We start from the raw sequence: 23,927 nt of genomic DNA, 5'->3' as shown, positions 1-23,927 counted from the left end.
CCTACTGCACACACTGACTAGATCATCTTGATACTTCCAAACATTGTCTAATCCTGTGAAATAGATCTTACTGGCCACATTATAGATGATGGAACTGGTTCAGAAAGTTTATAGAGCTTAGATGTAGCAGGAATCAAGAGGATTTTGGAAGGCCCTCGGAAGGCCAGTCTTCCTCCAGTATCCAGGGCTAAGAAGGAATGTCAAGTTCTGGGTGCCCCAGAAATACTGTCTCTTCTCTTAGCTCACTGCCTCCATCAGCAGGTGCGATGAGGTGGAATCACTGCAGCATGTCCCTCCCACCTTCCACACACACAACTTTGTCAATGCCACCTGCCCTGAGGCCAGCAGAACCATCTCACTGCTTCTCCATCAATGTTAAGGACAGTCACCATAAGAAGCCAAGAATGACTGGGTGGTCACTCAGTCAGACTATCATTCTGACAGCCCCCTTTCTAACTCCAACTCCTGCTCTTTCCAAATTCTACCATTCTTCTGTTGTGGTCCTTGGAACCCATTGTCAATAATCAGCAATTTCCCCTTTACTCTTAACCTTTCCTTTGAATGTTGAATGGCTCACTTCCTGTCTGTATCAGTGTTTTGCAGTGAGGATGCTATTTGATGGGACCAGTCTTCATTTGGTGGAACTACTCTATGCCACTTGGCATTGGTGACCAGTAAATACTAGGTCTGTTCCCCAGTGAAATGATGATGAACTTAACTTATACCTGGTTCTCCCCAGGGTCCCTTCCATCCTTGCAATCCCCTTAAGTAATGGTTGTTTTCTATCCAAAGGCCCTTACTTTCTGGGTCAGAAGTAAAGTAGGTATCCTCCTAGCTTTTTATTGCTTCCTCCAGACATTCTCCCTCCCTCTTCTAATTGCTCCAAGCCAAGTTTGCTTCACAAGTCATCAGACTCTCTTGCTTCTGATCACAGTCCTCTACTGTGACTCAACAGTTAGGGTTCCCTCTAATTCCTGGAAGGATAGGACCTGGCTCCTTGTCATCCTCTCCAGCAGCATTCCTCTCAAATTCTTGGGGCTTTCAAAGTCTACCCAGCTCTATTTCCAATACCCTCGATCTCCTCACCTTCGCTTTTGTCTTCTACACAATTTCAGCCTCTCCCACAGTCTGTCTTCAGATGGTGCCATTGAGAGAACTGAAACCATTCCACGAAGTGTCAAATGTTCCGCTTTTTGATCGCCACTTTTTTTTTTCCCCATAGTGTCTGAATTTCAACAACTCTTTGCAACACAGCCTACACTCTATTGGTTCCCCCATCTCTTTACTGTTCCCCACATCCTGTCATTACCTCATTGCTCCTGGCTATGCTGGACACGGGTCACTAGTGGATGGGACAGTCTTCATTCCGTGGGATTGTTCTGATGCCTTTGTGTGCACTTGGCATTTTCTCCTATCCCAGATACCCATGGAGTTAAGACCTCGAGGTTTTGTTCCCACCTTTGTTTCATTCTTCACATCAAGGCCCATCCTGATCTCTGTATTTAAAATTGTGATTCACCCCAATAATGTCATTCCTTATCCTCCTCCAGTGGTTTATTTTTCCCTGTTGTACTCATTGCTAAGATACTATATATTTACCTTTTAATGTATTCCTCTAAAGTGGAAGCTTTGTGAAGGCAGGAGATTTTGTTCATTGTAACCTGGTGCCTAGAACAGTGCTTGGCACTTGTATCATTAAGACTAAGTATTTGTTGAATAAAAAACAAAGGGCAAGGACTGCGTTTTGAACCCTGGTCAGCTGAACTAGAAAGTGTCCCCGTGTCACTGCTCCATGTCATTTAAGATGAACCACTGACATAAAATCAGACGTGTGGGAATCGTGGAGTTCCAGGCTTTTCTGGAGTGACTAGTAGGAGCACAAGGAAGAGACTCCATAAAATCTTTGGCAAAATATTGGTGATTGTCAATATAGTATTAATTAAAATTTTGAAAAAAGGTAAAATTTCAGATGAATTGCTGATATAGTGAAGGCACAGAATCAGCCTCAATGGTCCTCTACTTTTGCTCTTTCTCTTTTCTTCCTTCTCTGTCTAAATCTGTCTTCCCATTTTCTATGTATCTTTCCATTTCCCCACCTTTCCTCTCTTCTTTTCTGACTCTCATTTTCTTACCTCTCACTCCTTGACCTCTTTTCTCCTCTCAGCTTTCTCAAAGAACAAAGCAAATTATATTTTGGAAAGAATTTTAATTTCCGAGACATAGGAAAAATGAAATTGTCCCCTTTCCCAAGGTTCCCTTGAGCATCCTGTGCTTTAATGAAATAAATGGCCTGGAGGAAGCTGAGTGTGTGGAGGTCGGGTGGTAGGTCTGTCCGTGTCTGGGCTATCTCTCTTCCTCCCTGTTTGGGCTCTGTAGCTCTAGGGGAATGAACAGGGCAGGAAAAGCTTGTCACTGGTCCCTTGTCCCAGGCTACTTATGAAATAGAAATAAATGACAGATGAGCCTAGAGATTTTGATGAAAATGAAGGAGGGCGGGAGAAACCCCTCTTGATAGCGAATCTGGAAGCTGGTAGAAAAACACAATTCTCTTCCTGAATACCAAGTTTTAATTTCCATGGATGAGTTGACCTGGGGGAGCCCAGTTTCTCTCCCTTCTCAATAAATTAGTCTACACCAACTGTGAGTGGTGGAAGCAGAGGGACCATTTTGATGTTGAGGTACCTGCCCCTCCAGTGGGAAGCACAGCTGTCTCAGGAAAGTGTACAGCACAGACTTTAGCAGTCTTCATTGCCTAGAGAGGAAAAGACTTTGGTTTCAGGCAAACTTGGGCTCCGTCTCGCTGCATTATTTCCTGCCTCTGAAATCTTGAGCATATTACATAACTACTTTACACCTTAGTTTACTCTTGGTTGAATGGAAACATTAGCAGTGTCTACCTCCCTGGGTTTTCACAAGGACTACATGATAATGATGACAATGATGAGGATGAACCTGAATTTGGACAACTGTTGTATGCCATACATGTTGCTAAGAGTACACATTAACTTCTATAATGTTCCCAGAAAAATTCTTGGCCGGCAATAGGTACTTGATACATTTTAGAAAGTGTTATTATCCAGCCCTATATAAGAGATGGAGATCATTACTTTGGTGAACATAAGCATTTAAGACACACAAATCTTTCAGGCCACTTTTCTGTTATGAGAGAAGTTTCAGTTTCTTTGGAACCTTGATGCAGAAAGAGGTATTCATCAAGATGGATTAGATTATGGCTACAGAAAGAAAGAACTCCAACATCTCAAAACCTTACCCAGTAAAGTTGTAGTCTCACTTACATTGCATGTCCATTGAGGGTCAGCCTGGGGTTCTGCTCATCATTGCTATTCAGACCCTTTGACTGATGGTTACTCTATTTTGACGTCTGTTTCCATAATCTCAAAAACCAGGAGGGCTGGAGTAGAGAAACAGTCATTAAATGCCTCTACTCAGAAGTAATACATCACTCTTTTACTCATATTTGTTTGACCAAAGCAAGACACTTGGCCACAAATACCTTGAAAATGGTGAGGAAATGCCATTGATCATGGACACATTCTAGGAGAACTAAATCATTTTTGAATGGCCTAATGACTGTGGACCTTGATGACCACCAAAGAAGGAAACACTCTGGATGGTGAACATCATCGACATTCTCTTTATTAAAAAAGTGAATAATAAGAGGCATCATGGACTGAGCACCTATTATAAGACAGATATTGTGGTATTTTGCATTCATCTCTCAGTTAATCCTCCTAACAAGAGGTCAGTACTCTCCATATTGTAATGCAGAAACTGAGATTCACTTATTAAAACTTACTAGGTATTTATTAAGGAAAGCATGAGAATAGTCCACCCAGTGAGCACATGGCAGAATGGCAAATAGATCTTGAATGTCAACTCTGACAGATTTATGTTGTTTGCCAGAGAACTATGGCAAGAAAGCTTTCCAGTGGGAAAAAGTGATGTGATTGCTGTTGGACACGTGGAAAGGGAGGCCAGCATGGCACACGATTACATCTGAGTGTTTTTAATTTCTCTGGGTTTCAGTTATAGCACCTACAAAATAAGTTTGAATATACTTTACCTGCATGAAGGTAGGGGCCTGGACAAGATGATTTCTTGATGTCCTCTGAGGGCGCTCAAACTTCTGTTTCTATTTGTATATATTCCTACTGATTTTATGTACACAATACCCTCATAAGTTCAGCAAAATCCATTTGTATGTATGTGGGATGGGAAGGAGTAAGAAAACTCAAGAAATTTAATAGCTAAAACTGCTCCCAAAGAGGGCAAAGCCTGAGTCCTTTGACAGGAAGGATAAATCATTTATTAGTACTTACAGGTGCCAATCATCACTGTCCTGCCAATCTTCTGTGGGCTGTATATGCTTCTTGACCTCTAAAGTTGAGGACTGTATTTCTTAGTCTGAGATGATATATTGGAGAGGCATGATTATCAAATAAACATATGCCGTCTTTTTGGTGGCAATTTGGGGAATAAAAATAATGTATTTTTTTCTTAAAATACACAAGGAGTATTAATCAGGGTCACAGCAGGAACTAGGTAGCACTCTCAAGGAGTTTAGCTGAAGAGAATTTAATAAAGATTGTATATACAGAGGTGTGGTCAGGGTAAAGGAAACCATCAAGGAGTGGTAAGATACTCAGGGACCAGCAACAGTGGGAAGCCATTGCCACTCCCAAGCCTGAAGGGACAAGAGGAAGGAAAGGTCTTCTGGAACCTGTGAGTGCTATGGCCAAAACAAGAGGACTTCTTAATTAAGCCATGGCTGCTGCCCAGACTACACCCAGCCAGAGACAGGGTAGGGAGAAAACACCCAGAATGTTCTGTCATTAGCTGATATCGCACCTGAGGACTTAGAGCTTGTCTGATGCACACATGGGAGACAGAAACTTCTGGTCACATGGACAGGCAAGGAAGGGTAAATAATGGCTGAGAAGAGACAGATGGAGAAGCCCCAACACAAGAAGAGACATGGAAGGTAGAATACAAAATTCACTTGAGTCTTAGGGATGTCACATCAGAGAATAGGGAGGAAAAGGAATATTCAACTTGATTTGGGGTGCCAGGGCATCAGCCTGTGGGAAGGGAATTAGGAACCCAACAGAACTCAAACCTACTTTCTTTACCTAGAATCTTTGGAAATATATTTTCCTCCCCCAACTCCTCCTCTCTCTCTTTCTGTTTTGTAGGTGATAACCTAATATTTATCCCTCCCCCGTATTTTTAAAGGACAAGTTGCTTGTGAACATGTCACTCTTTTCCTTGAGGCTGAGATAAAACAAAGAAAGCATTTTTACCTAATTTGGGTGAGAAATTTAAGATGTATATGTGACACATGTCCATAATCCCAGTTACTTAAGAGGCTGAGTCCAGGGGATCACAAGTTTGAGGCCATCTGGGAAACTTAGCGAGACCCTGTCACAAAATAAAATAAAGGGCTGGAGATGTAGCTCAATGGCAGAACATTTACCCAGCATGCAGCAGGTCCAGGCACTGGGTTCCATCCCCACAACACCATATACACACACCAAGATATGAGATGTGTATGGCCTTGGGTCAGCCCAAGTGAAGGAGCCCACAAGTCTCTGGGTGAAGGTGGGGACTTACTTGAAGAATGAAGATGGAGATGGTCTTTTCAGATCAACCACATTGATTTCCAATGCTACATGTTGGCATGAAAATGCTTCCCAACTTTTAGTTACAAAAGAGGAAGGGAAGTGTTGTGTTTTCTTTTTTTTCTTCTTACTCCTTCTCCTTTGTTTTTTTTTTTTTTTTGCATTTTACTTCCCCTAAAAAAAAGATAAGCACCTCTCCTGACCTCAGAAACAAATACTTCCATGAGGTCAGAAGAAAGGCCTATGTCTACATTGTCCAATATAGTAGCCTCTACTCATATGTCCCTGTTTAAATATAAAAATTAAATGCAATAAAAAACAATAAAAGGTAAAAATTCATCTCTGGGTCACACTATTTGCCTTTCAAGTGATCAGCAGCCAAAGATGCCCAGCAGCTATATATATATCAGGCAGTGCGTAATGTTTCCACATTGTGGAAAGTTCTTTTGGACACACTAATCTAGATCCTTGAGCAGAGTGGTCAATAGGCAAGATTCAAAATCTGTCTTCATCCATAGAATCCTCAATGACATGGGATCCTCTCTGGACCTATATGATTTTCTTATGCAGCCAGCAAATTAGTGGTGATGGTGATGATGATGATGATGATGTAATACACTTACTTAGTATATAACATATACCAAATAGCTAAAGATTTTAAATATATTATTTCATTTAATTACTATCACAGTCCTGAGGAAGACACTATTATTATTTCCATTTTAACAATGGAAAAACAGGTTTAGAGAAATTGTTATCACACAACTATCAGGTTATAACAGATGAAATAGTCAGTATTTAGCTATTTTTTATGAAAATGGCAATTGCATATGGTTCAACCTCTTAGAAAGTGGCAGAGCAAGGTTTAAAATCCAGACCAAGAGTTCAATGTGTCTAATCCTCTGTAAGTGACCATCTTAAAACCTACTTCATAAGGCAGTTGGAGGATTAAACTAAATAATGTTGGTTCCGTGCACTAGTGTACAGCAAAGCTCATAAAATGTTCATTTTGTTTTAACTTCATCTGTCTGTCAGTCTTACTCACTAGGGAGGCAGCACACAGCTGTCTGAGCAGATGTAGCCAGTGAGATTGGGAGGAGGTGGCCTATTGTCATTTACTAGACTCCACCTCAGAGGCCTGAAAAATTCCATTGAGACTGCTCTTAACCCTTCCTGCTACCAGTCCCTACTCCTTTCTCTCAGAGATTTTCTTCTGTTTGGTAGGTCTGGGTCATTCTTCCTGGGCCTTGAGCAGAGGGAGAAGTGATAAAAATTGGCACTTCCTATTCTCTGTGCCCTTTAACAGCCCCAGAAGACACACTTCATCAATAAACCCTTCCCCTCAGGACCATAGAAAGAGCAGGAAGTGGGAGGTAGACAGGAGGGGCGGTTGCCATGTTTAGTATGACAGGCATTTTATAAGCTGTCCTCTGGATCTCCTGCACATTGTAACTGCATGATTTGTTTTTGGCAAGGAAACTGATTTGAAATTCCTCCTTCCTTTATTTGGCAAGAGTGAAGAGAAGCCTCCCTTGGCTAAGAGGCCCATGTTTGGGTGGGGTTTAGAACCTGGGAATAATTTCCATCCATATCCAGAAATTGTCTATCAAAAGCAATAGTATGGAATAGACAGATCTAGAAGGGAAAATATAGGGCACCCAGTTAAATTTGAATTTCAGATAAATAATTTTTAGTAGAAATATTTATACCATGCAATATTTGGGACATGTTTCTACTAAAATTTATTTTTGGTTTATATGAAATTTAAATTTATCTGGTGCCATGATTTCAAAGGGATTCCTCCAAAATTAGGGAGTATATGGCAGTATTAAGAGGTAGGACATTTAAGAGATGATTAGGCCATGGGTCTCCTCTCTCATAAGTAGAATCAAGGTCCTTATAAAAGGCTTCACGCAGCATCTGGTGACCTTAGCTGTGGCATGTTCATTGAAGTGTTCCTCTTCTCTGGAGGATGCAGCAGTAAGGCACCATCTTGGAAGCCAAGATCAGCCTCTCCCAACAAGCAGACCTGACCTCTCCTTGATCTTGAACTTCCCAGCCTCCAGAACTGTGAGAAATATATATATTTTTTTATAAATTACTCAATGTGCAGTGTTCTGTTAGAGTTGCATGAAACAAAGATGCCTTGGCTATTTGTGACTTATTTAGCAACCTTGCAACAGTAGCATTTCTGTCCACCCTTCAGATGGGAGTTCATTTATGATGATAAGAACATGTGGAGTAAGAGGAAGATCTAGAGCTAGTTTTGCCAGCTGTAGCGTGATTTCAAAATCATGGGCTCATGGGAGGGGCAGCAGAAAGTGATTTAGACTTGTGGCTCTCAAAATGTGTTTCCTTGGACCACCAGTACCACCTGGAACGTGTTAGAAATGCAAATCCAAACCGTTATGCCCACCAGGACCTATTGACTGAGACACCTGTGCGGGGTGGGTCAGGCATACCGCTTTAAGCAACGCTGTGGGTGATGCTGTTGCAATTTGAGAGCTGTAAGTTTAGATAGAGCAAGTGCCTTGCTGACAAGATGAATCTGGGCTTGAAATCTACTTCTACCATTTACAGGCTATATGAATGCAGCCAAATTGCTTCCTAAATAAAAAAGGAATACAATATCTTATTTATGGTTATGTTAAGGGCTAACTGAAGTTATATGCTATACATACAATCCACATTGCTTGTCATTGTAAGACAAGCCACTATTACTTTTATTTATTTGACACAGGTGTAGGTCCAGTCACACTCTGAGACAAATTTGACAGCAGGGCAAGCTCCAGTTACAGAGGCAATCTCTGTGTGCTTGGTTCAGACAAGACTTTAATTTTAAGACTTCAATATCCAATGGCCCTATGGAGGGAGAAAATTGCAGAGAGATAAATGACTGACCTACTGTGGGCACTGGTTTCCTAACTGACACACAGCACAGAGTAGAAGGCCCTTTGTTGTTCAGTGCTTGGCTCAGAGTGATTATTCAAAAGGCAGGTTCATTTTTAACTCTTGAGTGGAAAGAAGGACCAGAGGCCTGAGAAGTGAGGATGATGGGGGTGCTACTTTCAAAAGAGGGAGGAATTAACATACCCAGGCTTAGTTCACAGGTCACATTGGGGCTCCCATATTATGTCTACACCAGTTTCTCAAATTGGGCATTATTGACATTTGGGGTCAGATAATTTGCTGTTTGGGGGCTATCCTGTGAATTGCAGGATGTTCATCAGCACCCTAGGCCTCCACTTACTGGATGCCGAAAGCCTCCCTCACAGTATTGACAAATCAACAACATCCCTAGACATTGCCACATGTCCGGGGCAAAGCTGCCTTTAATTGAGAACCACTGTTCTGGAGAGTTTATTAGATAATACTCACTCCAACAACTTAAACAGCTATCATTTATTGAGCAATTACAAATGTCTCTAATCTTCACACCCATATCACAAGGTAAGTGTTATAGTTACATTTTATAACTGAAGAAACTGAGGCTCAAATTATACAGATGGTAGATATGGGATTTTTACTGACAGGTTAGACTAATTCCAAGGCTCACATAGTTCTTGCTGTAATACTCCATCTCTTTGGAAAATCAAGACTTCTTTTTCTTTAAAATAAGATAATTCTTCTCAAGTCAACTCAATTTCAAAAATATGGATGGATGCCATGAGAAGCTAAAAGATAAATCCAAGTTGTTGCTCCTTTCAAATAATTTTCAACGTTAGCATCATTGGAAAGGTTGGGTTTTTGCACACAACAGGGCTAAAAGCAATATGAGGCATTGGACCAAAATGAATATTTCTAGAGATAGAATTTTATGAACTAAATGACTTTGTGTATGTATGCTTCACATGTTCTTTTGTTGTCAATTGTAATAATAAAGAGAGCAATAAAGTTTTTAAATTCCTGGGATCTACCAGAGACAAGTCCTATGAATTATTCTCTTGCCTTGGGTTGGGCTGTGCATTGCTTCTAGCCAGACACTCAGCCATCTTCTTTCTGGCTCTCTGCATGAAATCCACATTTCCCCTCTCCCTACGCATGGCTGTATATTCATAAGCTTTGAGCTTGCTGTAGTAGTCGGAGAACTTGTTGTAGAGGATGGAAATGGGCATCCCATTGAGAATGATCCCGAAAGCAATGCAGAGGAAGGCAAAGAGCCTGCCTAGGTGGGTCTCTGGGCACATATCTCCATAACCCACAGTGGAGAGGCTCACCTGTATAGGAGGGAAAGCAGAATGGAACTGTTAGCACCCTACGGGAGAAGAAAGAGAAGCAGGCAGGAAAGCATCCTCTCTCTCCCTGCAGGTACCCAACAGCTTCTTATGGAGCCAGCTTCAGGGGGTACCAAAAAGTCTGCCTGTAGAATTTGTATCATGAAGAGAATACAAGCTATGGAGCTGGAAGACTTTGGTTTGAAACCTGACTATTCCTCATATTACTCATACATAACATGGGGGTAGTGATACTTACTTTAAAGGGTTATTATAAAGAGCATTTAAGATGACATATGCTGAGTTCCTGGTGCAGAATGTGCTCGGTAAATGCTGGTCATTATCTCCTTATCCCTGTCCCCCAGGTGGGGCCAGCATCATAATAGCACTTCCCAGGGTTTGCCTGCATCATGAATGTATTAGAAAGAGCTCAGGCTTGGAGCCAGTAAAACCAGTATTCAAAATCTGACTCTGACCCTTCCCAGCTGAGACACCTTGGGCAAAACATTCAGACTTGTAGACTGTACCACCTAACTCCTATGATTCTTATGAAGACTAAATTTAGAAAATATATATATATACAGCACTTGACACAGTATCAGGCCCACAAACGGCATTAAGCTCCTCCATTGTCCTCCTTTCAGCTTTAAAAATGAAGACAATTTTAGCACTTCTCAGTGTTGTTATATAGTTCAATGGAGACACTTTATATGAAGGCACCTTAATTCCAAGTGTCCAGAGAAACACTTCTTTTTTTCTGAAGGGACTGTTGGAAGACCTCACAGACCCATATTATGCACACTCCACATGAAATTCTTCTCACCACTCTTGTCACACTGCTTTAAATCCCACTAATGAGAGATTTATTTAGGTTAACAAGCTTCTGTTTTAAAATGCAGATATCCGTAGGACTAGTTATCAGTTAGTATAGCTAGAGGAAAACCTTGAGAAAATCCCTTGGGGACTCTTTTTTTTTTTTTAAATGCCTGATGTGCTTCCTGTGGTCCCTAAACTATTGGCTAAGTTACTAGAAGTCTCTTAAGCCAGGCTGTTGCTCATTGTTGAAAATTTTGCCTTGCACAACTCCAGGGGGCACTCATTGCTCCAGTGATTTGCAGAAGCTGTTGCCACAATATTCCAGGAGATGGCAGTAATCATACAGTCACCTACTGACCATTCTGAGGTGGCTTTTAGCTTAGAAACGTAACCATTTTTGTTTTGAAGATGTAAGGGTCCGTTTGAACTTACAAGTGTGATCAATGATCAGTAAGAATGAAATGGAGAAATGAATCAGCTGAAAAATCTGGTGAAAGTGATAAGAATCACAGCTCCATCCAGCCCATCAAAAGGAGAAAGACGGGGCGGGGCAGTGGCACACACCTGTAACTCCAGCAAATTCGGAAGTTGGGGCAGAGGGATCTTAAGTTCAAGGCTAGCCTCATCAATTTAGCAAGAGCCTGTCTCTAAATATAAAAATAAAAAGGGCTGTGGATGTAGCTCAGTGGTAAAGTGTCCCTGGGTTCAATTCTCAGTCCAAAAAAAAAGAGTAAGCCCCATGAAATATCAGACTCACAGCTCCATCTCTGATAAGACAACTACTGAGGGATGTGCTGCCTTTTCCCATAGTGGAAAAAAACAAGCAGGCACGGGAGAAGCAGGATGGTGTAGATGAGGTTAAGGAAACAGGTACCACACTAGACTTCTTGGGTCTGAATCCACTTCCCAGCTGTGTGAGTTGGGTGAGTCATTTAAATTCTATCTCAGTTTCTGCTTTTGACACTTGGGGAGAAGAGTACCCACCTTATAGGATTGTTACAGGAATTGAAGGACTGCCTGGTATAAGATGCATGAACAATAATATTAGTGCATGTAATATGTAGGCAAATCTAGGGGACCCGGTATCTTAAAGCTCATCCCAGCTGAAGGGTGGCAAAGACCAACATTTACTGGGTACACTCTCTTCCAGGAGCTTTGCATTTGTTAAGCTCATTAGACCCACAGGCTGTTGAAACAGGCTCTTCCCTGACTTCTGCTAATTGCTGGCTGAGGGAGATTAGGGGGAAGGGTGTCCTCTGGCTCTTGTAGAGAATCTCCTTTTCCTAACTTCTGGGTGAAAGGGTGATGAGAGGCTGTGATGGATGAAGTCACATCCGGGTGCTTGTGTGTGTGCTCTCACTGGCCATATCAAAAGTTAAAGAACCTGAATCAGATCTCCACCCAGGTGTGTGAGTTGAACGGTCATTTCATGTCACTGACACCATTACTCACACCCCCTTTAGGAACATTTAGTCAGTTGGGTTTCCCTGGAAGTGGGCTAAAGAGAGTTTGAATGCAGAGGTGAGTGACAGGAAGGGGTAGTTTTAAAATATGAAGCATCCATGAAAATCCAACAGGGAGACCTTGCAGGAAACCAACACTCAAGAATCCAGGATGTATGTGCTGGGGGTAGGGGTGGGGGATAGGGGAGGACACAGAGGAAGGAAAATAATCAAGACAAAGTGCTTATTTTAAGCTTTGATTAATCCCACACTGGCTTTGCTTTGCCCCAGCCCCAACTTCTTTGTGTTTTGTTTCTTCTTTGGCTGAACTTTGAGTGAAAAGTCAAAAGCAAAGAAAATTGGCTTAAAGAAGAATAAATATTTGATGTGCATAACATGGTCTAAATATTTTTGTGTATCTTGGATCTCTAATTTTAGAGAAAAAAAAAAAAAAAAAACACTTCCGCTAGTAGGCTGTGTGTGATTGGTTCCCAATATTTTTTTTCAAAATGTACAGTTAACTTATGTGTTATCTATATTGTGGTTATTTTGATTTAATAAGTGATCTATTTGTAGTTCTGGGAGGAATTCAGGATTCCTTGGCTGTAGGAACTTTTATTTTATTTTTTTCCAGGTTCCATAGGCCAAACTATTTCTCCCTGGATGAACATTAAACCCTGAAGGCCCTGGACTGACCCAGGTGACCTCATGGAATGATTTCTCATATTAGTAGGAGTTGGATTAGAAATGTGACCAAAATGTCTGCAAGCTATCATAATATCCAGAAAAACTGGTTGACCCTGGAAACCATCATTCTGCTGAAAACATACATATTTTCCTTAACTTTGGGTCCCAAAAGCCAAAATGTGACTTTCCTCCAGCTGCTCACTCATTAATCAGCAAATCCTGACATGCCCAACATTATGAGGACAAATTTTCCTCCAAAATTTTAGAATGACTCCTTCAACAAGGAATGAATTTCCTTCATAAAGAACTAGGTGGTGCCTGCACACCCATGTTTATAGCAGCACAACTGACAATCGCCCAGTTAGGGAACCAGCCTAGGTGTCTATCAGTGGATGAATGGATAAAGAAAATGTGATTTTTACACACACACACACACACACACACACACACACAGAATGGAGTTTTACTTAGCCAAAAAGAAGAACAAAATTATGTTATGTGCAGGAAAATGGATAGAACTGGAGAACATGTTCAGTGAAATAAGCCAGACTTAGAAAGTCAAGGGTTGTATATTTTCTCATATTAGAAGCTAGAGAGAAAAACAAGGAAAAAAAAATGAGGGGAAACCAGCAGAGTAGAAGAAGGGGGTCAGGGGGAGAAAGAGGAAACGAAGGGAAAGGGGAAGCAATGAGGAATGAAATTTACTAAATTATATGCATGTAGGAATATATTCCAGTCAATTCCACTTTTTCTTTTTCTTTTCTTTCTTTCTTTCTTTTTCTTTCTTTTTTTTTTTTTTTTTTTTTCTTTTGGTACTAGGAATTGAATCCAGGGCTCATTACCACTGAGTTACATCCCCAGTTTTTAGTTTTTATTTTGAAACAGGTTCTAAGTTGTTGAGGGATTGCTAAATTGCCCAAGCTGGCAATCCTCTAATGTCAGCCTCTAGAGTCTCTGGGATAACAGGCCTGTGCTACCATGTCTGGCTCTGAATCCCATTATTATGTATAATTATGTTGCACCAATAATTTTTTTTTTTTTTTATGTAGACATAGAGAAAGTCTTGACACCCAGTAGTCCATGAATCTAGGAATTATGACCTCAGGGAATAAAACTAATTTTTGAAAATAATATCCTTTCTAGTTTTCCCAAAGAATCGAAGGTGGTAAAGACTGATCTTTTTTGCCTAAGATTATTATATATCTCAGTGCATGTTGTCCTTCAAAGCTGTCAGTTTCAAAGGCTATATTTACCCATGCTACTATTGTAACAATTATTTTTGGAATCCTGTTTTTATTATAATTTGCACAAAAGACTCCTGGCAAGACTTTGATATAAGGTTGTATTCACTTCGATTGTTAATTCTAGGTACTTGTCTTAAACTCAAGATGTCTTTTGACTATTTTAAAATGCTAAATGCAGTCTCAAAAAAGGTAAATATGTAGCACCGTTACAAAGAAGCAAATGTACATGTCACAGTTCCTGAAGATAATTCCTCCTTGGAATTTAAGGAATGTTTTGATTAGTGGAAGCACTTTTAGAATGAGCTCATGGGCGATCACCTTGAAGAGAATCCTTATCTGTATGTTATAGCTCCAAAATGTACATTAGTGGTACAATAAGGAGGCACATGCCGATGAATGTAAAACCATTTCTAGTCTGGGCTCCATTAATCTACCCATAAGAAGGCACACAGTAGGATGTCCTCTGTATCCTGAGCTTACTTAGTACCTCTCACTGCCCTCTACAACTCCATCAGGTTCCACTTAAGTCATACTGGACAATAGGAAGAGCATACTTTGAAGACATACAAGAGGACCACTTCTAAATTAGGGGCCCATAAGATCAAAAGTCATAAAGCGTCTGAGCCTTTGTCTCATTTATAGCTCCTGTGCTGCTTCCGAAGGAGCTAGAAGAATTCTAGGACCTCTTGTGCCAGATGTTACCTGCTGTCTCTCATTTCTGACACCTTCCATACACTTTTGTAATTCTGTAACTGGGATTCCCTTTGTGATTATGTTCTGCCAAGGAGGCACACTGGGGAGCCTGGATAGTGGGATGAGAACAGAAGGATCTTAACTGCTGCCACTGGTTTCTACCATTATCCTTCCAGTAAAAGCTGATAGCTATGGTATTTTTGTCATTCCCAATACCAACCTCCTGTGCCATCTTAGAAATCTGTGCATCAGCTACACAGGGCCCCTCCTCTGTGCTCCTAGGCTCTGATAACACTACCTACTCTTGTTTTCCCAGTTCTATGACCAATAGCTATTCCCTGCAGTTGCTATTCTTCTCTTCCTTTTAATATCTATGTATCTATTTCCCTATACCAAATACCCACCTTGGTTTCTATTTTCCTCACTGTAATCTGACTAATTCACGTTTCAAAATGGATCTCCTCAAAGCAGTCAATTAAAATAAACTTCAATGATCTTGCAGATGCCAGCTATTTGCAAGGAAATGATAACGTATTTTAGGAAAGGGAAAGATTAGAGCAAGCTCTCTGGGGTGCAATTATCTGGTCCCTTGGCTTGAGATAAATTTTCTTTTCAGGAGTTTCTGAAGTAATGAGTTCATACCATAAGTTTCATGTTTGGTTTCTACAACTTTTAACTTGCTCTGGAAGGCTCAGAAAGAAATGGTTTGTTGACAGTCCAATTGCCCTTTTCTACTTAAAAACATACTCACGCAGGAGGATAATAATTACAGCTTCATCATAGAGCTAATTGTTCTTGTTGAGCTGTATCATGCATCCCCCACTCCCAGGCAACCCAGTGAGCCCCCAAATGACTGGAGCTACTCCAGGCATGGCCTGTTTATCTGCACACTGGGAAGCTCTCTCTTGATAGAACAACTGACCCTTTTACATGTTTCACGGTCTCTTTTCCCCAGTAGAAAAGGAATCACTTCTGTTTTGTTTCCCCCAAAATAAATTTGGCAGCAAAGGTTATTGCTTCTGTGTGATAAACACTATCAACTAGCCAGATATGATAGCTTCTATTTATTGCAGTCTTACAACAGGCTAGTTTACATATGTTTCTTATTACATTAGTACTCACAAATAATCTCTATTTGACAGATGAATAAGATGGGTCCATCTTACATCCTAATGCGTTAGCTTTTGCAGATGGAAGAGTCCATCGGGGATTTGTTTTGCAGCTGTAGGAGAATTCATATTAATGAAAATGACTGTATTCCTAAAGCCCCAAGCTGAATTAAGGAGGAAGGTTGCAGGGTCCTTGGCATAGAGACAGGAAGATTATTAAAAACAAGTCAGGTTTGGAGTTGTCCAGAAAGCACTAAAAATACATAGGAGAATGAATTAGAAAATCTGTGTCTCATGTGTGGTAGAGATTCCCCAAGGGATACAGTTCTAGAGTTATATAACAAAATATCAATCGTGATTTTTAAACCTCATTTTGAAATTGTCATTTTGTGAGTGTATGTTTTCTGATGGTTACAATATATTTGAGCAATAATGTAATACTGCAGTAGAATAATGGTAATATTTTACCTAATTTTTATATTGTCCTGTAGTCAAGCTCTTTGCCATAGAACTTCACAGAGCTTTCCTCTTGTGGTTGGGCCAACCTGCCTGGCCTCTTGACTGAGTACAGTCATGTGATTTGCTTTGAGTTGAGCAAATATGAAATATAAATGAGTTAAGCAAATATGAACAAAGGAATACAGTGCTTGCATGACTGGGCTGGTATGCTTCCTCTTGCCCTTTGACTCAGCCATGCATATATTCCTATTGGAGGATAAGGGATGTGTGGCCCAGGCCTCCCCTCATCCCACCTATCATACAGCTGACTATCAAACATGAGAACAAGTGGCACCAAATGAGAATAACCTTTCAGTTAAAGTCAGAATAAATTGCTCAATTCTTTACTGATGTGCTAAATGAATGCTTGATGTTTTAAGTTTCTGAACTGTGGGATGTTTTCTAAGGCATCATTATTGTGATAATAAATCACTTATTTATGGCTAACTAAATATACACTTGTTTGTGCTCAACATTTCTAAAATTATGAGATGGCTTGATCAATAAAATTCTTGGAAACCACCGGATCTGCAGTGGCTTTTGGGACTCCACTGGTCAGATTCTTATATCTATTTAGTTATATGTATTTAGGTGAATTTCTTTTCATCATTCAAGTTTTATCTTAATATCATCATCCCCAAAAGACCTTCTCTGACTATACCATCAAAGGAAGATTCTACCATCCAAATTTCTCTCTGTCCTATTATCCCACACAAGACACACCCATGTCTGAAGTTATTATGTATTTGTCCATGAGAATGCAAACTCTATGGTAAAAAGATTTTTCACACCCTCCCCCCTTACTCTGTATCCCTAGTGCTTAGAAAAGTACTTGGCACATTTGTGGTCAGCAACTTCTCACACAGTGAATGACTAAGATGAATTTTTGTGGGTTAAATGAGGAATTGGTCCATTATTTTGTATCTTTTCACTTTGCACCAACATACAAGAACCAAGCCATGTTTGTGTATATCATCTTGACAATGTTCCTTCCTCCTCACTCTGTGAGGATAAGAACCCTTAGTACACAATGTACAAGGTAACCAGAAGTACAGGAAAGAACTGGATTAATAACAGATCTGGGGGAATGAGCAGTCCTAAAAGTCAAGGGGGAATTACTTCTATCATGTTCATAGATTCACTTAGGAAAAAAACACAAGATATCTATTTATCTAATAATTGTTTATACTGGTATAAATCTCAAAAAGTAGAAGAAGGCTGTTGGTAAATGGGAAGGTTAGAATGTGCAAAATTTAGTCTTTGAAAATAGTGTCTGATAAAAATAATGGCTACAAAAAAAGAGCGAAAAAAAAACTTCACATTGCTAAAAGCATAATTGGTTAAATTTAATATGGATAAAAACTGAATGGGGGTAATTCAATTTTTGTTGAAAAATTTATAAAAACATTTATATTTAGTAAAATGATTTCAGATTAACATAAATGGGGATAAAAGTTTTAAGCTAACTGTACCTTAAACAGGTCAGGAAATTAAGTGGATCGATGGGCATTCACTTCAGGAAATATTTTAAAAGTAAAAATCCAATATTAGTGACACAACTAATAAAAATGTTTATATTAATATACAAAAAGTTAAAACAAGCATTGTAGGTTAAAAGTAGTATAAAAGAGTCCCCTAGGGTCAATGCCAACCTATTTGAGCCTTTAAAGATATTTGGATAACTGAAAATTTGACTCAAAACCTTTTATGATATCATCGGCATGTGGATTTGCTCTTTTGCCTTCCTGCTTTAGTCACCTCCAAAGTAAATGTCATTTGCTGGGGACAAATCATCCTCCATGAGCTCCATCTGTACCCATGGTTTATCTACTATGGGAATGACCTTCTGTCACTTGGAATATGATCAGAGGAGCGGCATTTGGCTAGCTCATTCAGAGAAGCCTAATGTCATCCTGTCATTGAAGAAAGCTCATAAGTCCTGGTATACATATGAGCTCTGCTTTTAAGGGAAGGAAGACTCATTGAACTGCAGAGCTCTATGAGTTCCTTTTAGAGATGTGGAAACTATGCAGAGGGAATGATAGAGTGAGTTTCACAATTAAATATTCAGTCACAATTAATTATTGTCAGATCTGAGACTAGAACCTGGTGCTATAAATCTTCCATCATGTTACACTACATTGTTAGTAGCCCTGGGTTGGTTCATCTCAGAATTTCACACCAGACTGTAGGTTTTGACGTATCAAAGTGAATACTGAAAATATCTGATTTCTTTTTATGTTTGTTTAATATCTTTAAAGGCTTTACAAACTACTTAAAAAAATAATGAAAGACTACATCTAGTCCTTTCCTATATATATTAATTTATTCGTAAACTAATGGACTGAGAAGAACTAGTTATTATTTATTTCTAGGAATTCATCAAGAACACCAGAAACAGATATTTGAATAAATGGCATAAGATATTACAAAAAGGCAAATACCAAAGAAATCAATGAAAAAATAATTAATATATTAGCTGTACAAATTAGGCAAGACATGCAAAGTAACTAAAGCCTGGAAGAGATAGTGCTGGGGTGTGCAAAGGACATGGGCTTTAGCACTCTGAGCTATGTGTCTGCACCCAAACTCCGTACCTGTTCCTCTGGTTGTACAATGGGCAAGTATATGTAATTCTGAAAGAACTTTAGTACCCTTAGAACTAGTTTCATATTAGATGTTTCTTTTTACACACAGATTTAACTAGAACCAAAAGCAGAGTCAGTACTGTTTAGTCAAATCTCACTTCTCTGCATAAATCTACAGCTTCCTTTGAAAAATGAAGTTATTTCCTACTTGTCCCACTCACCTTTTTTTTTTAAGAAAATGATGATTATAACCCCACCACACAGGGTTGTGATATTTAAATGATATAAGCTTTATAAACCATTTAGGATATTGGATGTTCAATAGGTAGTAATTAACAAAACCATGATGATGAAAAAACCATACCCACAATGAATCTTTTTTAAAATCTGCCTGTCAAGAGTTTTAAGACTAAATCAGGATTTGAAGATTCTTGAGACCAAGTCAAGTTTAGTTACTTACTAGTGTATAATGTCTATGTCTTTCCAACTCATTTACATCAATTCCCATTTTGTTAGCTGGAGACAGCGATGGAGTGAAAAGAGTAGTGTCTGGCTGGAAAAGAGAATGGAAAAGCCCAGGGGCCATGGTACTCACCGCGGCCCACCACCAGGCATGGAGGATGCTGGTGAAGTTGGTACCAGGCACATCATGCTCCACGGAATAGACAGCTGCAGAGAAGGTAAAAATGCCCATGGTGATGAAGAGCAGGAGGCAGCCCACCTGCTGGTAGCACTGGCGCAATGTGAAGCCAAAAGCGCGCAGTCCGGTGGAGTGGCGAGCTAGCTTGAGGATGCGGAAGATACGCATGAGGCGCATGATGCGCAGTACCTGGCCCACCTTACCCACGCGGCCCACAGTCTCCAGGTCATGCTCGTGTGGTGAGCCCCTGCCGTACCCTTGATCCTCGCCAGTAAAGCCCTCGAGCAGCAGCTGCAGGTAAAGCGGCAGTATAGCCACCAGGTCCACCAGGTTGAGGGCGCTGCGCACAAAACGTCGCAGGTCTGGTGTGGAGGCGAGGCGCAGCAAGTACTCGAGCGTGAAGAAAGCCACACACAGCATCTCCACGTGCTCCAGAATGGGCCCCGGGTCACCGCCTGTGCCCTGCTCTGCCTGCTGCTGCATCTCCTCCACGGTGTTGAGCGTCAGCGTCACCACTGAGATGAGCACAAAGAGGTTGGAGGCCACCCCCATGGCCTTCGCAGCCACGGATGAAAAGGGCTTCTCCATGAGGTTCCAGAGGCGGCGCCTCTGTGGTCCGTAGAAGCGCATGTCGCGGAAGAGCTCCTCGGCCTCCTCTGCCTGTGCCTGTGCACGCAGCTCGCGTTGGATCTTGAGCTGTTCGCTCAGCTCATCGCGCCGCTCCTCGAAGCAAATGCGGCAGCAGCGTGGCGTGTACTTGAGCCTCACACCCCAGTAGCCCAGCTCCTCCAGAAAGCTGCGAGGGCACAGCTCGTCACGCACGATCAGCACCCCTGATGTGTAGAAGTTGTAGATGAGCTGGAAGACATCTGGATCGCGATCGAAAAAGTACTCGTCGGTCTTTGCCTCATAGTCGTCGCACAGGCCCAGCTGGCGGCTGCGGCTCCTGGAGGTAACCAGGCGGCCCAGGCGTGTTTTGGGGTAGCTGGCCAATTCGCAGTAGTCTAATTGGTAACTGTGGCCGCCAACATTCACATTCAGCATGGACAACTGGGCTGGAATGTCCGCGTGGCCATCCAGCTGGGCGGTGGTGATCTCCCCTGGCTGCTGGTCCTCCTTGGCAAGGTTGTCCTTCCACTCTTCCTCTTCCCCGCTGTCGTCATCCTCCTCGATATAGTAGTTATAACTGACCTCGGTCCACGGTGTGATGCTGGCCTGGGAGCCTAAACGAGCTCCTGCGGAGCAGATGCTCCTGCGGTGTTGGTTGGTCCTAGCGCCTGGAGGGCCCTCACTTTCCAGAGTACTCCATTGTGTGTAGCTCCAAGAATTTCTCCTCTTGCTAGTCTGTTTAAGCATGGCTGCTGGAGTTAAACCTCTTGCTTGTTACCCTGATTGTGGTAGGGTCCTTAAACTGCTCGCTGCCGCTAGAAGGACAATCAGGAGCCTTGCACTGTCTCAAAGAGACCTGCCTGGACAAGTGCCTGGGGGCACTGCTCTCAGACCTGCTGCACCTCAAGCCCTGGAAATCCCAGTATCGCCCTGCCCTGCTTGCCGGGTCTGAACATCGTCAACAGAGCGCTGTTGACTAATCTTGCTGATGGGGAAGAAGCAAGTGTTAGGAGGGATTTGGAGCCTCTTAGCGTGTTCCCTCCTCCTCCCGCTCCACTCTGACGTGGAGGATGATTATGTGGTCTTAAATCTCCAGATAATCAGAAGAAGGCAGAGATTATTGCTAATAAAAATGTCACTCAACCTTGCCCTTGTGAAGTGCTTAGGATATGTGTGCGAAGATGAAATCAACTGAATTAACTAGAATATGGATCCTGTAAGAATTAAAACAATCTCCTTCCCATCCATCCACACAATTATATTTTTCCACATGGGTTCTCCTCAGCAGCAATGCTTAGGAGTCTAGTCAGATCTTTAAGTCAGTTTCAGTTTTTCCCTTTCTTTCTTCCCTCTCCCTTGAAAGATAAGGACATGTTTTAAGGCAGTATCACCAAATTGACTAAAGGAGGATTTTATGGCCTTGTTTAAAGGTGACCAGATTTAGTCCCAGAAAAGGGTTTTCATCGTCCTCCAAAACATCATTAAAAAAAAAATCCCTTTTCATGACACTGTGCTAATGCTGGAGATGGAATCACGATGCAGACAGAATTGTAGCACTCAAAGAGCTGATGGTTTTGCCAGTGATAAAAAGGACAGTAAAAGAGCAAGAAAAACAAACAGGTGTGAGAGAAGAAGAGATGTATTCAGAGGGAATTGACTTTTTGATTCAATTTATTTTGAATAGCTAATGTTCATGAAGAATTCAAAAGATAAAAAGCTGCACAACAGTAAAAAGTTTCTCTTTCCCACCTCTAACCTCCAGCATCAGGTACACCTCCAAGGAAGCAACCATTATTACTAGTTTCTGCCTGTCCTTCCAGGAATATTCTAAATATATTCAAGCAAAAATCTAAATATATATACACAAAAATCTACCTATCTCCATCTATCATCTGTCTAGCTTTCTATTACGAACACATATCAATGAATGTTATACACTTTGCTTTTTCCAGTTAATTAATTGTGTATCCTAAAGGTGTTTTCATATATGATTATAAATATTTGTCTCATTTTGAAAATAGCCACTTAGCAGTTTGACAGTGATAGACAATCAGGTGACTTTCTATCTTTACTCTTATAAACAATGAATGAAACAACAAATAACATTATACATATATTACTTTACACATGCTCAATATATATGAAGGATAAATTCTTAGAGATGGAATTATTAGGTCGAAGTCTACACATTTGTAATTTTGATTGATAGTATCAAATTTCCTTCCATAAAAGTTTTACCAATTTTCAACTTGTCATCAATGAGTAAGAATGTATTATCATATTTTGAGGTCTGTCAATTTTATAGGTGAGAATAATATGCAGTTTAATTTGAATTTTTTTGTGATTGAGCATTTTAATGTGATTAAGAGCTATTATATGTTTCTGCAAATTGTTCATATATTTTGCTCAAATTTTTCATTTAATTGCTGGCATTTTTCTTGCTGATTAGAAGGAGAGCTTAATATAAAAAAGTTTTTTCACCTGTAACATGAATTATAATTTTTTTATAATCTTAGTCTTTGGTGATATTTTCCACACAAAAATTTTCATTTTATTACTTCTAGGTGTGTCATATTAGAAAAATCTTTGGGACTTTGTAATTCTTAAAATTTTCCTTCTTTTATTTTTCACTTTAAAAATTTTTATCAGGAATTAATTTTGATGTGAAGAGTGAAGTTCCCAAGTATTTATCTGGATGTCTCAACACATTAATTTTTCTCACTGATTTGTAGTGCTCTCTTTATCATATAGTTCAATATTAGTTTTGCTTCAAAATTTCTGAGAGAGTAACATGGCTATGGGGTCTGCATCTGCTCATGTAACACTCACTGATGCTGTTAAGCTTGAACTAGGCCTTCAGCCTACAGGCTTACCCAAAGCTGCTTACCAGGCTCAGCCTTTAAGTTCATAAATGTATTTCTAGTGTTCTCATATTGGCATGCAATATTGATATTGTTTTTCTAGTCACACACTTAACCATTTTTCTATTCTGTCCTTTATGTTGTGTTGAGTACCCTCATAATAGTTTTGACAGGCTTCAGGATTTATTTTTCCCTCTAGGACCAATTATATTATAAAAAGTAAAAGTATCACCATTTTCATATTTTTAATGTCCTCTCCTTCTTCCAAAATAATATAGTGCTACTTACCCAAATTTTCAATACTCTCAAGGCTTTTGCATTTTAAAATTTTGGAGTTGGTAAAGTTTGTAAGGCACTGGAACACTAAGCACAAACACCACAACCTTGTAGTAGATTGAGGACTTATTGCCTTGACAGATTGCTCTTATACCTTGAATCATCTGCAGTGTTGTTGGGCATGTTGTTGGGATTTTGCTTTGAAGTGTACGTATGTAAATGTCAACAGCAGCTAAGTAAATGTATATGGAAACAGTTTACATTAAGAAAACTGTCCAGCATTGGAACAGTTAGGTTTACCAATTGGGGAGCACATTTAAAAATCTGTGAGCAGGTTGCAAAGAAGAGCTGCAGGGGATGAAAAGTAGGACTGGCTGATCTTCAAGTCCCCTTCTGCCTCTAAATTATGAAGAATATAATTTTTGTTTAATGTTTCAATTGCTTTGAATTCTCTCCTGCTTTTCTTCTCCCTAAATCTTTGGTCTTCAAAAATCAGCTCAGACCTTGTCTTCTCTTTTAGTGATCCTTTTCTGAGATCTCTCTGTGTTTCTCCAAGATGGATTTGCTGGCCTTTCTCAGTATTCTCATCTAAGATAATGCATACCACTAGC

At 40.4% G+C, this 23,927-nt stretch overlaps 1 protein-coding gene across 1 annotated transcript; it reads right to left on the bottom strand.

The window, feature by feature from the left end:
- Window positions 1-9,476: 9,476 nt before the first annotated feature.
- Window positions 9,477-20,926, bottom strand: KCNV2 (potassium voltage-gated channel modifier subfamily V member 2; the record flags this gene model as incomplete). Its single annotated transcript, XM_079113054.1, has 2 exons — window positions 9,477-9,856; window positions 19,526-20,926. 2 exons carry the CDS (start codon window positions 20,924-20,926, stop codon window positions 9,569-9,571), a joined length of 1,689 nt encoding a protein of 562 aa, XP_078969180.1. The 3' UTR covers window positions 9,477-9,568.
- Between the last annotated feature and the right edge of the window lie 3,001 nt (window positions 20,927-23,927).

This window comes from Sciurus vulgaris, assembly GCF_902686455.1.
Source record: "Sciurus vulgaris genome assembly, chromosome: 15".
Classification (NCBI taxonomy): domain Eukaryota; kingdom Metazoa; phylum Chordata; class Mammalia; order Rodentia; family Sciuridae; genus Sciurus; species Sciurus vulgaris.
This window is presented reverse-complemented; position numbering and strand designations above follow the sequence as displayed.